The 14,393-nt window shown below is 38.3% G+C and overlaps 1 protein-coding gene across 1 annotated transcript in view; it reads left to right on the top strand.

Moving 5' to 3' along the window:
- The window catches only part of cxcr4a (chemokine (C-X-C motif) receptor 4a), a 2,198-nt gene extending 945 nt beyond the window's left edge, over nt 1-1,253 (top strand). Inside the window, exon 2 of the mRNA XM_046846326.1 lies at nt 1-1,253. This exon is cut by the window's left edge and continues 658 nt beyond it. Within this exon, the coding sequence (XP_046702282.1) occupies nt 1-425 (425 nt within the window). The 3' untranslated portion in view covers nt 426-1,253.
- The last annotated feature ends 13,140 nt before the right edge of the window (nt 1,254-14,393 follow it).

Here is a 14,393-nt window from a genome sequence, read left to right as displayed (position 1 = left end):
CCGGCCTCGTCATCCTGGTGTGCTACTGCATCATCATCGCCACGCTCTCGCGCGGCTCCAAGGGCGCGCAGAAGCGGCGCGCGCTGCGCACCACCGTGGCGCTCGTCGCGTGCTTCTTCGCCTGCTGGCTACCCTACTGCGCCGGGATCGTCGTCGACACGCTCGTGCAGCTCGGCGTCGCGCGCCTCGGATGCGCGCTCGAGCACGCCCTCGACACCTGGATCTACGTCACCGAGGCGCTCGCGTACTTCCACTGCTGCCTCAACCCGATCCTCTACGCCTTCCTCGGGGTCAAGTTCAAGAAGTCGGCGCGGCGCGCCCTCACCGCCAGCCGCGGCTCGAGCCTCAAGATCCTCTCCAAGAAGAAAGGAGGCATGTCCTCTGTGTCCACGGAGTCCGAGTCCTCCAGCTTCCAATCCAGTTAACCCACAGGGAAACGTTAAAGTCACGTGAACTTCTTATAGATAATTAAAAAAAAAAGACTGATGTGAATATCCACATGGACTGAAGTGATCTGAAGAATCATCAGGCTGAGCCTGAGCTCCAGACCACGTTTTATTGCATTTGTTCGATTTGTGCTATGATGAACTGCAAGACTTCAGGAGTTGCATCAGGATCCATCTATCCAAAAATCCATCCAAATATCTGCTATCATGCAATGTCCAGTTTGATGCTGTCCAGTTATTTTTCTTCTTCCCCCCACTGGTTTAAATGGACTTTGAAATGTGTCATAATGAATGTGTGTTATGATGATTGCATGCATTTGTAAAAAAAATCCAGATAGAAATTGTATTATCACTGCATAGTTCAGGTACACAGCAAAACAATGCAGTTCAGCATCAGTGCAAATTGTAGCCCAGCTATGCATCTATGCATCTTTTTACTGTGTGTGTGTGTATCAATATCTCTGACTGCTTTTCATGTTTTTTTGGTCTGACTGTAAAGATTGCAAACACACTGGTTGTGTTTTTTTCACACAACGATTTCACTTTTACAGACGTGTTAACAAAATAACACAATTTTCCGTCTCGTCTGTTTGGACAGCGAAGCATGTAAACACCAGGAAAATAGCTTTTTTTGTTGTATTTCTGATTCTGCACTTATGTACATATATCCAGGCTCTTATTTATTGTGTATAAAACAAAACCAGGACTGATGATAAAATGGTATATTCGTTTCCATTAGGAGCTGCTGTGTATAGCTGTGTTATAACGTCCTTGTAATAAAAATTAATTTTTGTTTCTAAAGAAAAATGTGTTGGTTTTGTGCTTTCAGTTTGTGGCTGTGAAATCTCCAAACTTTCATAGTGTACACAAGATTGTGTAGCTCCTCGAAAAAGTACCCGTCTAGTCGTAATTCCCCAAAACTGCCTTGTGGTTTTTTATTATTTTATACAGGCTTCATCCTCCTTAAGATAAATCTTGATCGTATTCATTATCTATAATCAGTAATGACGAAACCATTTCCTTTTGCTTTTTGCTGTCCTCTGACGTAGTTTACATTCATCTTGTACTTAGTGACCGAGAATGAAACCTGAAACACACACACGCACGCACACACACACACACACACACACACACACACACAGAGGCAAAATCAAAATCTATTCAGAAAATCAATTAACCAAGGCGGAGAAAACACACGTTTCATTTGTTTCAATAATTTTGTTTACACTTTTATTTATTTTGTTCCATTATTGTTCTTAACATCTGAGAATTAATTAAAAAAATTACTTTATAAAAGTGCAATGAATGAATATTTGAGTTACAATCAGATTTAATCTTCACATTTTCAGTCAGATCACTACAGCATATAATATCTTTAGATTTTCATCACGTCTTTGCAAAGTATGAACCAAAAAGTCAAACACAAACCCCAATAATCCCAAATCCCAATAATCCCAAATCCCAATTATCCCAAATCCCAATTATCCCAAATCCCAATTATCCCAATTATCCCAAACCCCAATAATCCCAAATCCCAATAATCCCAAACCCCAATAATCCCAAACCCCAATAATCTCAAATCCCAATAATCCCAAACCCCAATAATCTCAATTTCTGGTATTAAATCATCTTAATTTCCACTGAGAATCTAAGGAATATATGAAAGAACGTTTCTCACTATCTAACCACATGAGTTCCTCTTAGGTACACGCTTGTAAAAGACATCTCTGGAAGCTCTAGAATCTAATTTTCCATTCACCTGAGTTAGGAGACCCAAACCTGTTTCAGCATCACAATGCCCCTGTGCACAATCCAGCTCTATAAAGAGATGCTTTTCATGAGTTGGATTTGGTGGAAGATCTCCTGCTACAGAGCTCTAACCTCTAACACCATTGGGATTAATTTTTTTCACACTGACTGCACCACAGGCTTCTTCACCTCATCTCCATCAGTACCTGACTTTACTATCACCCTTGTGGCCGAATGAATCTTACAAACATCTCCACAAAAACTTGGGACCCAGAAGAGTGGAGTTTATTATAAGAGCAATCAGGGACTACATGTGGAATGGGATGTACACACAGGAGCATATACCAATCTTATTTATTCAGCTATTTATCTAAGAACTTCCTGAAAACCCTAACTAGAGAGGAGAACTCATTTCCTGAATAAAGCATGTTGTAAAAAAAGGTGTGGCCACTGTTTTTATGGCACTCTAATGAAGAGCTGGTGCTTCAGTTGATGCACCTGGGATGTGGAACGTTTCTGAGTAATGTATGTACATTGACATCACACAAAGTCATTGGTCTCGTGTGTTTTTTTTTTTTCCATTCCAGCAACGCCCAAACAACACATACACTGAGTCATGCTTTTTGCACAAGTTCATATCAGCGTGAAAAAATATCAATTACGATCTGATAATGCTTCTGTGACTCAGAAGAGGAACCGTGGTGAAGTCCCGGGTGTCTGTAACGCAGATTTCTGCGTTCATTTAAGAAAAAGTTTTTCACTCAACTGTTTTTTTAACCTGATTTTCTTTCCTCATACGGTTTTACGAAATGTTCAAACGAGTCATTTGCAAATGATTCATCTGAACATGATTTGACGAGCCACACAATCGTACAGGACGTTTTTTTATAGAGCATGAAATCTTTCCTTTTTCTTTTAAATAGGAGACTTAACCCTGTTCCAGCATGACAATGCACCTGTGCACAAAGCCGGCTCCATTAAGATCTGCTTTACATAGGTTGGATTTGGTGGAAGATCTCCTGCTATAGAGCTTTAACCCTATTAAACACCATTGGGATGAATGTGAATGCTGACTGCACTCCAGGACGCCTCACTTTCTCACTACATCACTACCTGACCTTACTAACACCCTTGTGGCTGAATGAATCTCCATAAAATCCAGTGGAACATCTTCTTAGAAGAGTGGACGTTATTATAAGATCAAATGAGAACTAAATATGTCTCTTATTGTCAGGTGTCCAACTTTTGGCCATATAATGCATGTTTTTTTTTTTTTGTTTGTTTTTTGGGTTTTTTTCACAATTCATTATATTTTTTATATAATTAATTGTATTAATATTGTTCACAATTATTCGTGTATTTTCATTTAAAATTAACTTTTATTTTTATTTTTAAGATATGAATGTGGATTCAACTAAACCTGATTCATTAAAATGTATTTATTAGATTTGCTGCATGATTTTTTTTTTTTATTATTATTATTATTATTATTATTATTATTATTATTATTATTATTAATTTATAAGTTTTTTTCCATTCATGTGCTTTAATTTCAGATTGATTTATTTTTATGTGTAATGTTTTAAGTGATTTGTTTAACTTTACACGCGATAACTTCTCATTTGTTTTCTTTCATTTTAAGCTGTTTTTTTGGGGGTTTTTTTTTGGTCACACGTTTCATTCAATTGTCACGTGGCATCACGTGCTTGTTCTGGTTCATGTAAGCACCTTGGAGTGTTTGGGGAGTTCACGTCTGATCACAGACCCACATCTCTGTTTGTTTCTTGCTTTTAGAGTTTAGTAAAAGTTTTGAAATGTCAAAGTCTTGATCCACACACACACACACACACACACACACACACAGGTTCCAAATGAACCCCTGAACTTTTGAAACACAATGAGTGAATGCATCACGGCCGTCCTGGGCCGCATTAAAACACACTCTGCATGTCAGTGGTCACTCGGCAGGGTCGTGTTTCACACACACACACACACACACACACACACACACACACACACACACACATACACACACACAGGGGGAAATGCGTGAGAGTCGACCCATTGAGAAACAAAACTCACACTCGAGCACAATGGAGGCTGACACCTGGCCTGCTCCACTCACTGAGCCGCAGTAATGGTCTGTAACGTGGAGTGTGAAAGATTAGCATGTCTGAGAGTGTTAAGTGCCCTGTCAGATTCGGACTCTCTCAGGAGCTCAGTGGGAGGCGGAGCCAAAAACGGGGGGTGGGGGGTGAAAACTCTGAATCCAATATTTATTCAAGAAAAACATGAAAAAAAACAACAACAACAGTTTTTGAAATGTATCCGTAATAAAAAGCATAAGCATAACAGCTTTCATTAATCAACTAAAATTGGTGTAGTACAGGAGGAAATAGTTTTCTTTTTTAAAAATGTTCTTTTAAATGATCAGATTGATGTAGAATTCATCTAGAAGAGAAGTGCGCTGGACTTCTACCTGGTTCGATCTCACAGACACGATTTTAGTCCATGCTTCTTTATGGTATTATTTATAATATGTATAATATTTCAAATTCACATTGTAAATTTCTCCATCATAATATGAAGTGTGAAGGTATCACTGATAGAACACCATATTATTTCCAACTGGATCAGATTAAAGGTTATCCAGATCTTTGTGAAACAAATCAACTTTATCTCTTTGATGCGTCCGTGCTCATTTTTGACGTGTGATATGAACCGAATCTGGAGACATAATGCAATTCCTTCTCTAGAATATTGACTTTTTAGCCCATGATGAAAAGGGCTATCCATCTATATAATGTTTTTCTTGCTCTTCAGAGTTCAACACACACACACACAGAAGATTTGCCCTCGCTGCTGCGGTGTGGTCTGCGTGTGTTTTTCCACTTAAGAGCAGGGGAAGGGTTAGAGGCTAAAGCTATTGACATCCACAATGCAGGAAACAGCCCATGTCAGGGGCCATTAGTGGCCAGTCCCAGTTCCTGCGACCCTGACAGGCGGAGAACCCATACATACCCTTCCCCCCTACAACTTACCAACTACCCCTCTCACCCCCACTATGACCCCAGGGTTATCCTTCGGACCTCTGCATGTTTACCCAAAAGGATCCGGGGTAATGAGGGCAGGCGAAGAGGTGAAGCTGAGATTATTTACAAATGTCGAGTGGGTTTGGCGGCAGGACGTGGACTTCAGCATCGATTTCGGAGAAACCTGAAAGGCTACAGAATTAACTCACAACGTACACTCTGCCTCGCCCAAAAGATTACAGTGACACCACAGTAAGACAGGATTTTATCCCCCTTCCCTGGAGGATTGCTGTGCGATTAATGTGTGTTTTATGTGTTATTTTAGGGGAAGTGTCTGCAAGGGAGAGCACTTCCTGTTGCAAAGCCCACTGGGACAGAAGCTCTAGCTGTGAAAATACTTTATCGGTCTGATTTAACCGCATTTCCCATCTCTTACTGCACAACACCACCAGCATCAACATCAACACCACCACCACCTCAGTGGAACCAAGCTAAGATCTAGCTAGCAACGCAAGCTACACATCGTCAAATATGAGCCTGAGGTGAATGTACAGTGTGGTCCAAATTTATGAAGGTGGAATTCCATTAATTCGTTTGTAATTTAAGAATAGAAAAACAAATCATATGACCAGAATCTTGTGTGGTCAATGTTTCACAAAATGGCGGCGTCCACTCTAGGTAGTCAATGCTACGTGTAGATTCACTTGCACATCTTTTATCAGAAATTTAACAAGACTTTTGGGAGAAAAATATCAATCTTCCAGTCAGGTTTTGTCTCAATTGTATACAAAATAAAACACGCTAGCTAGCAAAATCACTCTCATATTTCCCAGTTTGCTTAGCATGCTACAAAAACAAAAACTCCATTGTTGACATTATTTAAAAAATCATGCTAACCATGTCAGCCAGAGCCATAATGCTGCCTCCAAAAAGACACGTTCCTGCAAATAAATCTGTAGAAATATTTGATATTGACTGACTTATTATCAAAAGATCTGTAGCTTCGATTTTACATCAGATACTCAGAATATTTTCGGATGTTTCGGATGACAGGCACAATGTCTGCCCACACTTATTAATCACATCACTCCTCATCAGATGATTTAGGAAATAATGTAATGATGAGAAATAACGATTACTTCAGACTTTAAACAGACAGAATTAATTTAACTTTAACTTTGACTAAACGAAACGCACGTCTTATTCATTTGAGTTCCGCCACCTTGTGATTTTCTATAAGCGTGGGCGTATTTTTTGCCCCCTTATATTTCGCTTGTAAAGTTTCTGGTTTCCTGATTTTATTTTTTTGTGAGTCACTTTGTGTGTGTGTGTGTGTGTGTGGTATGGCAGTATGCCATGATTTACGCCCCTCAGTGACAAAAGCTTAGAAAGTGACGCTTTTATTGCGGGGGTATCGTGTGTGTTTGGTTGCTGGGAAACAAACCCATTTGGTTGAAGGTAAAAGTGAACAGCGGGGGGAAAATTTGGCAATAAAGCAATTAAAATCAACAAAGAGTCTTGTAGTTAAAATACATGATGCTTATGTAAATGGTTAACTCCAAAATCTGACAAACAAACTACCTGTGTGTTCAATGCTCTGAACTTACACCTTCCTGATGCAACATTGAACTTATGTACAAAATTATGATTTACTCTTAACTGTAGTATTTTGCTGAATTAGATTAAATATGACTGAATATCAACCCACAGAAGGCATATTTTTTGGCAAATACAGCTAAAAGCCTCGCTAATTTTAATCATGCTAGCACTAAGCATTGATTTTATTGTTGTTTAGGAAGATGTTACTCTTGTGTTGTTGGTAGTTGAAATCTTCAGATGTTTTACAAAATCTAAGTGTAATTTTAGCATCATTTTTGTCACACAAAGTCCTTTATGTGTAACTTACCAACATATCTGAAGAAACTGCAGCCCTTTTTTATTAGACCTCATGCTGTCTTGTAACAAATATGAGCTAATTTACTAGCAGTTAGCTGGCTAGAATTGGTCATCAAAATTACCAATAACCTACTAACTAGAACTGCATTAGGGTTTTTTTTTCTCCCAAAAGAAAGCGTTTGTGGGCAGAAACCTGTACCCAGAATTAAAATTAAATACAAAAAAATCTGTAATTGGAATATACAATATGTTAGAAATATAAAGTCAAGCTGTGTGTAATGATTTATTTTAATGATAGCATTTATTTAAATACTGTTTATTAGATTTCAGTATTTATGAACAATCTGTTCAGCCAAACAGATTTCTTTGAGCAGGTTTAAAACAAAAATGGCAAAACCTTTTTATGTAGAAATTACTTCATTTATTCACTACAAATAATTTATTAACTTTTACTGTATTTTACTGTTTTACTTCATTTAAGTAAACTCTACATTACTTCTTTATGATCCCATAAACCATTTAATTTCTTACTTTTGTAGTCTTATCTTTTACAGAAATTTACCAGACCCCCTACCAGACTGTTTGTGAACAAATTGTTTTGTGCCAAGTCGCTCGAGTAGATCGAGGAAGCAGCCATTACGGCCTTGTTTAGGGAATTTAAAACATTTACTGGAAATTTATTTTGAGAAAAGAGAGCAAGAGAGAGAGAGAGATGAGATGAAGAAAGAGAGAGAGAGAGAGAGAGAGAGAGACATAATTTAGGTCTTATCTTCTTCAACAGAAGTCACACCCTGAGTATTTACACTTGCAGCAGCAGATTTTCAGCTTTTAACTCTGATTAGAGCTCATTTAGGCTTGAGACCAAAAAGCGCCGCTCGGCTTTCATTTGCTCTTTTTTGCGCTCCAGCAAAAGAGGTTCTGCCACAGGCCAGGCCTTCAGACTCTCCTGAGCAGCTTTGTCCAGATTAGACGTTTCAGAGGCTATAGTCAGATCTTGAGAAATCTGATCTGGTTGGTGTGTGTTTTGGGGAGAGGGAGGGACGGGTTTGTGGTTCACGACTGGCAGCTGGACTTTTATGCATAAAAAAGTGATGAATGATGGAATCAGGTAGGTGTGAATGTGTGTGTGTGTGTGTGTGTGTGTGTGTGTGTGTGTGTGTGTGTGTGTGTGTGTATTTTAAATTAAAGCCAAAGCACAAAATCACAAGATTAGTATTTAAATCTGATGATTCGAAAACGATAAACTAGTCAAATTTTTACATAAATATTGACATAAAGTTCTATTGAGGAAGGTAAAATCTGTCCATCTTCCTACTCGTCTTTATTCATTATATTCAAGAAATCAGCTTGTATGAAAGCAAGGATGCCATAAAAGTTTGTGCACCCTTTGAGAAAAGAAAATGTTATACCAGTATAATAACTAACAATAAAAATTGAAAGGGAGGAAGGAGAGAGTGGGGTGCGCAAACTTTTGCACACAACTGTATACGCAGATTTACTACTTCGTTAAAAAGAAAACACACACAGACGCACACAAAGGCAGGTGCTTGGGCACCTGTTGTCATGCCAGTGGTCTTACACCTGCAGTTTCTCTCATGCCCCACTCACTTCCTCACACACACACAAACACACACACACACACACACACACACACGAGTGACAAAAACAAGACGCATTTCCTTCTCGCACATACTCACACACATTCTCACACGACACTCTAATGTATTTCCTTTGTGGACTTCCTCAGGAACAGCAAAAAACTAGTACACACACACACACACACACACACACACACACACACACACACACACACACACACGTTTCGATAACCTCTAAAAATGGTTGCTAACATGAGAAACTAGCAAAACTCCTGAATAGCAAACTAGCTTAATAAAATTCAAGCTTGAAGAAAAGACAGAAATGTGGTTTAATAGATCGGTTTATGCTAACTGCTAATTTACTCTAATGCTAAATGCTAAATGAAGATTACTAGTAATAAAAACAAGAATTATGTTCCTAGCTAACATTATGTGAGGTAATTAGCTAGCAAGATTTTTTAGTTTTTTAAGAGTTGAGGCTCTGGGGCCACGTATGTAATTTGTGTCTGTCACCACAGCTGAGGATCAGAGCTCACTGAAAGTCCCTCAGCAGCTGTTCCACAAAGTAAACTGTGTCTCTTGTTGGATGGAGGTGTAAAAGCCTCAAATTGTAATCCCTAACGTGTAATTATCCTTTGCGCTATTGCTAACGAGTCTAACGCAGAGGTTGATCAGACGGACGTGAGGGCTTGTAACACCTGCTGATATAATTCACACTTGAATCACACACACACACACACACACACACATCAAACTTTTCAGCGGTTTTAAAAGAAAAAATAATGAATCCTGAAATTCATCCAAGATTTACTTAGCACTTTGATGATTAACTCCTTTTGATCATATTGTTTCCTGTTTTACCCACAATAGATAAGAAAAGTAAAAAAATATTTCTATCTGGTAAACTCACAAATATTCCAGTTTACACTGTGGACTGTCTAAACTAGGGCTTTATTTTAAATCTGTTTTCCTCATATCAAATCTGCATTTTAAAAAATATAAAGCTTGACTTTCAAAATACAATGTCGCTTAGTTATTAATACCAATAGTTGATTGCTTGAACTATCGGCTATCTGCAAAAATCCGTACTGATAGTTTTTCCGGGTTCCGGTCCGCTGTCATTACGAGAGCAGCCTCTAGAGGTGAATCACTGACACCACATGCTTCATGGAGTGTGATATATTTTATGTGGCCCTCATGGAAAAAAATTTGGGGACACCTGGTCTAAATACTTGATTGTGATTGTCTGGAAGCTCAATTATGAATTCAGGGCATTGAAGACACTGGTTGATTGTGTTTGTCAGTTGAATCATACTTGGTCTTAACTGAATAGTTTTAACCCCCAAAAACATTTAAAAAAACATCGCTTCATTGCGTAAGTCGTTGAATGTAAAATGGTTAAACCAGCAGTCAGAATCTGTCAAGATTAATTTCTATAAAACTTTTTTTGTTATTGTGTCTTGAATTGATGAATTTTGCAGATCATTCCTTGAATGTCACTGATGAAGGCGAGTGTACGGCATCAGATCAACCAATGATCAACTGGTTCAACAGGTCAAAGGTGAATCTCGTGAACATTCGATTGGCGACAGAGCGAAACACAGAATTACAATTTCTGAAACGGATGAACAGCCAAGAACCTCTTGTACATCGTGTGCATTTTAAATCATTGTAGTCCAAACCATAGTTTATATATGGAGATACTGATACCGTGCACAACATGACTAAACATTTTAATGATCTTGTTTGCTATGAACATTTCATTCTGATGGTAATGAGATTTTAATTGACACAAATACATACATTCTGAGAGATGAACTAAGGATTTTGGGAAAAGTACAGGCTTTTGCAGGAAGTCCAATGTTTTCTGCTGTTTGTACACATTGTTTGAAGCCATGCACTAAATAGTTAAAATTAAAAGTTATTCAAGAAATTGAGAAATACTATAATAATGAAACCTCATGTAAATAAAGGCAATCTTCTGGCACTACTTCTATATATCTCTGTATGTGATTTGGGAAAGCAGAAAAGTAGCAAAATAAATGGGGAAAATTAGTCATTCAGTCAGTTTTGCTCTGCAAACCTCATTGACAGTTTTAAGTCCTCAATGCTGGGAAGTGATCATGGTATACGGAGATAATCCATGGCTAGATGTGAGGCCTTACACCATTATAATGCTCTCTGCTTCACCTGTCCATCTAGGATACTCATAGTCCTGGATTATCACTTTAAATAAGCCTATTTTAGTGTAGAATTATGTTTTAAACACTCAAACGTATGTAGTAACACGACAATGAGAAAAATCTCAACACACAAACACGAATGCACGCATGTAAGACGCTCAGCTGTGAGAGCCACACAATGGCGACGGATCTTAAAGATCCAAGTGCTGAGTGAAACAACCAAATCTGGTTTCCCACAGCCTCGGCAACACAATCCCTGCAGGAAGCCTGAGAAATAGAACCTGGAAGTTTACTTAGAGGCTTTTTTTTCCTAGTGTGCCTTGTTTTGTTGGGCTTCCTGCCTTTTGGATGCTGAGCGAAGAGGAAGAGGGGCTGGGTCCAACCATTGAAGAGATTTGAAATGAGTAGGAGGAAGGAGAGAGGGATAGAAAAGAGGAGAGAGCGTTGAGAGACAACACTGCCCCTGCGTTTTTACCCACAAACCCCCTCCGAAACCAGCTGTTCTGTTGGCACGAACAGTCGAAGGATGCTTATTGTTGTGGCGATTCCTGTGGAGGGTTTTTTTGGGCTCTTCTAAACAACTACAGGTTTATTCTATAGAAAGAGATCTCAGAGAAGGCATTGTGTTTTTAAGTTTATGAATCATTAGTGTTTAGTTTACGACTCCAGTATTGGACCCAATGACCTGCTGGGACTTAAAATTTTCCACACTTCATTGAGCTGATCATCTATGATCTATGTGTGTTTGTGTTATCCATCCATCTATCTATCTATCTATCTATCTATCTATCTATCTATCTATCTATCTATCTATCTATCTGTCTGTCTGTCTGTCTGTCTGTCTGTCTGTCTGTCTGTCTGTCTGTCTGTCTGTCTGTCTGTCTGTCTGTCTATCTATCTATTTATCTATCTATCTATCTACAAGTAACAAAGTAGATTTTTCTATTATCAGTATTTTACTTCACTATTTATTTTTTGGACAAAGCACATTTTTACTTTCACTGATTAAATTTTACAGAAAAATCTGTACTTTCTACTTCTTGCATTTTCAAACAGTCTTGTAAGTTTTTTTTAGATTAATAATATAATATTTGCCACCGTAGGATCAATATTTTTTTCTTTTCATTGCGCCATTTTCAGCCATTTTGCGCCATTTTTATCAACCTAGTTCTTGTCATTGTGCTGCTTTTTCATTCTACCACTGGTGTATCATTTCCTGTCTCTCACACACCACAGACGTAAAGTAGACTAGTTTAGAAAAGTAACTATCAGAAGGCAGTTAGAAGTCTGGGGTTAACGAAGGATGAGACAGAGGGAGTCAGTGATGTAGACATGACTGAGAACAGAGACATTCCTGATCATCATCATCTTTTCTCTGCTTGTGTTCTATATGGTGGAGTCTTTTAAAACATCAGTATCTGCACTTCTGATCTATCTATCTATCTATCTATCTATCTATCTATCTATCTATCTGTCTGTCTGTCTGTCTGTCTGTCTGTCTGTCTGTCTGTCTGTCTGTCTGTCTGTCTGTCTGTCTGTCTGTCTGATTCTTTGTTTCTCAAATCGACATTTTCAGTATATTGTGTATTTAGGATTCTGAGACACTCAGTGCAGCTGGAATCCACTCGGCATATGCGTGTGTGTGTGTGTGTGTGTGTGTGTGTGTGTGTGTGTGTGTGTGTGTGTGTGTGTGTGAAAAGATGTATATCAGTTTGACAGGTAGTGTTTGATGTGTCTCTCACCTTAGAAACAGGTAAAAAGGTCAAAAAGTCGTTCAGCCGCAGAGGTGGAGTAAAGTTTCGACGAGATCTTTTCATCTGCTGTCACAAATGACATCAAGATACAACAGTGTAACACAGAGTTTATAAATTTAACCCTGAAAACGCCTGATTGTGTCACTGATCCCTCTCACAGATGCATTAGTCTTTGAGACTTATTGAGGAAATACATTAAAACTGATCAGAAGGCGAGAAGCGAAGAGACGCAAAATATGAAGAATGATGGAATATCATATGAAGAAATAGAGTTAATGAAGAAAGATATTCGCTCATGTGTATGTGTAGATAGAAATACAGACAGAAATAGATATTATTTATTGATTTATGATTGGATCTTATATTTACAGGCTAATGCTTTAACTTGTGTAATTGAAGTTTAAAGGAATAACACACTCTAAGTTGTGCGGATATTTAAAAAAACCATCGATCACGATGTGTTGTAATAATATTATAGTAGCTATAGATACTTGTTTCTTCACCAAACAATTTTTTTTCCTGAGATAAACAGAGGTTTGAGGACGAAAGTTAATATATAAACTGGGACAACAGACCTGTTTAGAAAGACGTCCATTCTCAGAGATGGTTTGTAGCTCTGACCTTCGAAGCAGATGTTCTTCTCCCAGGAACATTAACGTCTTTGTTTAAGCTTAGACCACATGTGTAGTAATGTTAGCATTAGATAGCTAATATCTGCTAACAGACCTAGCTACCGAACAAGGTTTAACACTTACAACTTTCTTGCTTGATGTCCTTCTAATTAAGAGAATTTGATTTGTTTAATTTTGGCAAAAAATTACTTTGGATAACTGAAACTACAACCCAAAAAATATCAGTGATTAAAAACTAATCCATGCCACCGAGGAGATTAACTAAAACTGTCATGAAAATCTGTATATATACACCAAAATATAAATATGTATCTATCAATGCCCAAAAGATAAGAACATAAGATAAGAACTGTGTTTTTACACTTTACGATTTAAAATAAGGTAAAAAATTAACCAGTAAAAATCTGTATTATTTTTAACACAGTTAAGTAGTTTTTTGTTATTTGTCATGATGATGTGTTGTTTGTGCAGACAAAATACTACGTATACTAAGTATATATATACACTTGTTATTATTTTGACCTGCAGATGTGCGAACCTTTGAACTCGACTGTACATTTTAGGATTCACGCTATTTATAGAGCATTTAATATGACACTGGATGCACAACAACAGGAAATGCTTCTTCCTATCTGTTTTGTGGGAAGTCTAAAGAGCCTAACTGTCATCTACTAATACTGTACACACACACACACACACACACACACACACACACACACACACACACACACACACACACACACAGTAGACACACTCAATCAGTGCATGTGAACTAGGCCAGGGTTCCAAACCCAAACATTAACTCATGCACGTACTCCACTCACCTAAAATACAACAATAGCACAATGTTTCTGTGATATAATGATTTCCTTCCAAGACGGTTTCTTCCGTTTGGAGGGAAATCAGCAGCTCCGTCATGTCCGTCATTTCCATCGGCTAAGTCTGCTCAAACCAGGCCGCGCTTCTTCCACTCAAACAGCCGTCTATTCATTCGGTGTAGAGGATGTCCTCAAAAGCCCAACAACATCCTGCAGCTGACTCTGTATGTGTGTTTGTGATTGTGTGTGTGTGTGTGTGTGTGTGTGTGTAGCTTTCCCAGGAAT

This window comes from Silurus meridionalis, chromosome 1 (genome assembly GCF_014805685.1).
Source record: "Silurus meridionalis isolate SWU-2019-XX chromosome 1, ASM1480568v1, whole genome shotgun sequence".
Taxonomy (NCBI): domain Eukaryota; kingdom Metazoa; phylum Chordata; class Actinopteri; order Siluriformes; family Siluridae; genus Silurus; species Silurus meridionalis.
The sequence above is the reverse complement of the archived record's forward strand: the minus strand, read 5'-3'. Positions and strand labels throughout refer to the sequence as shown.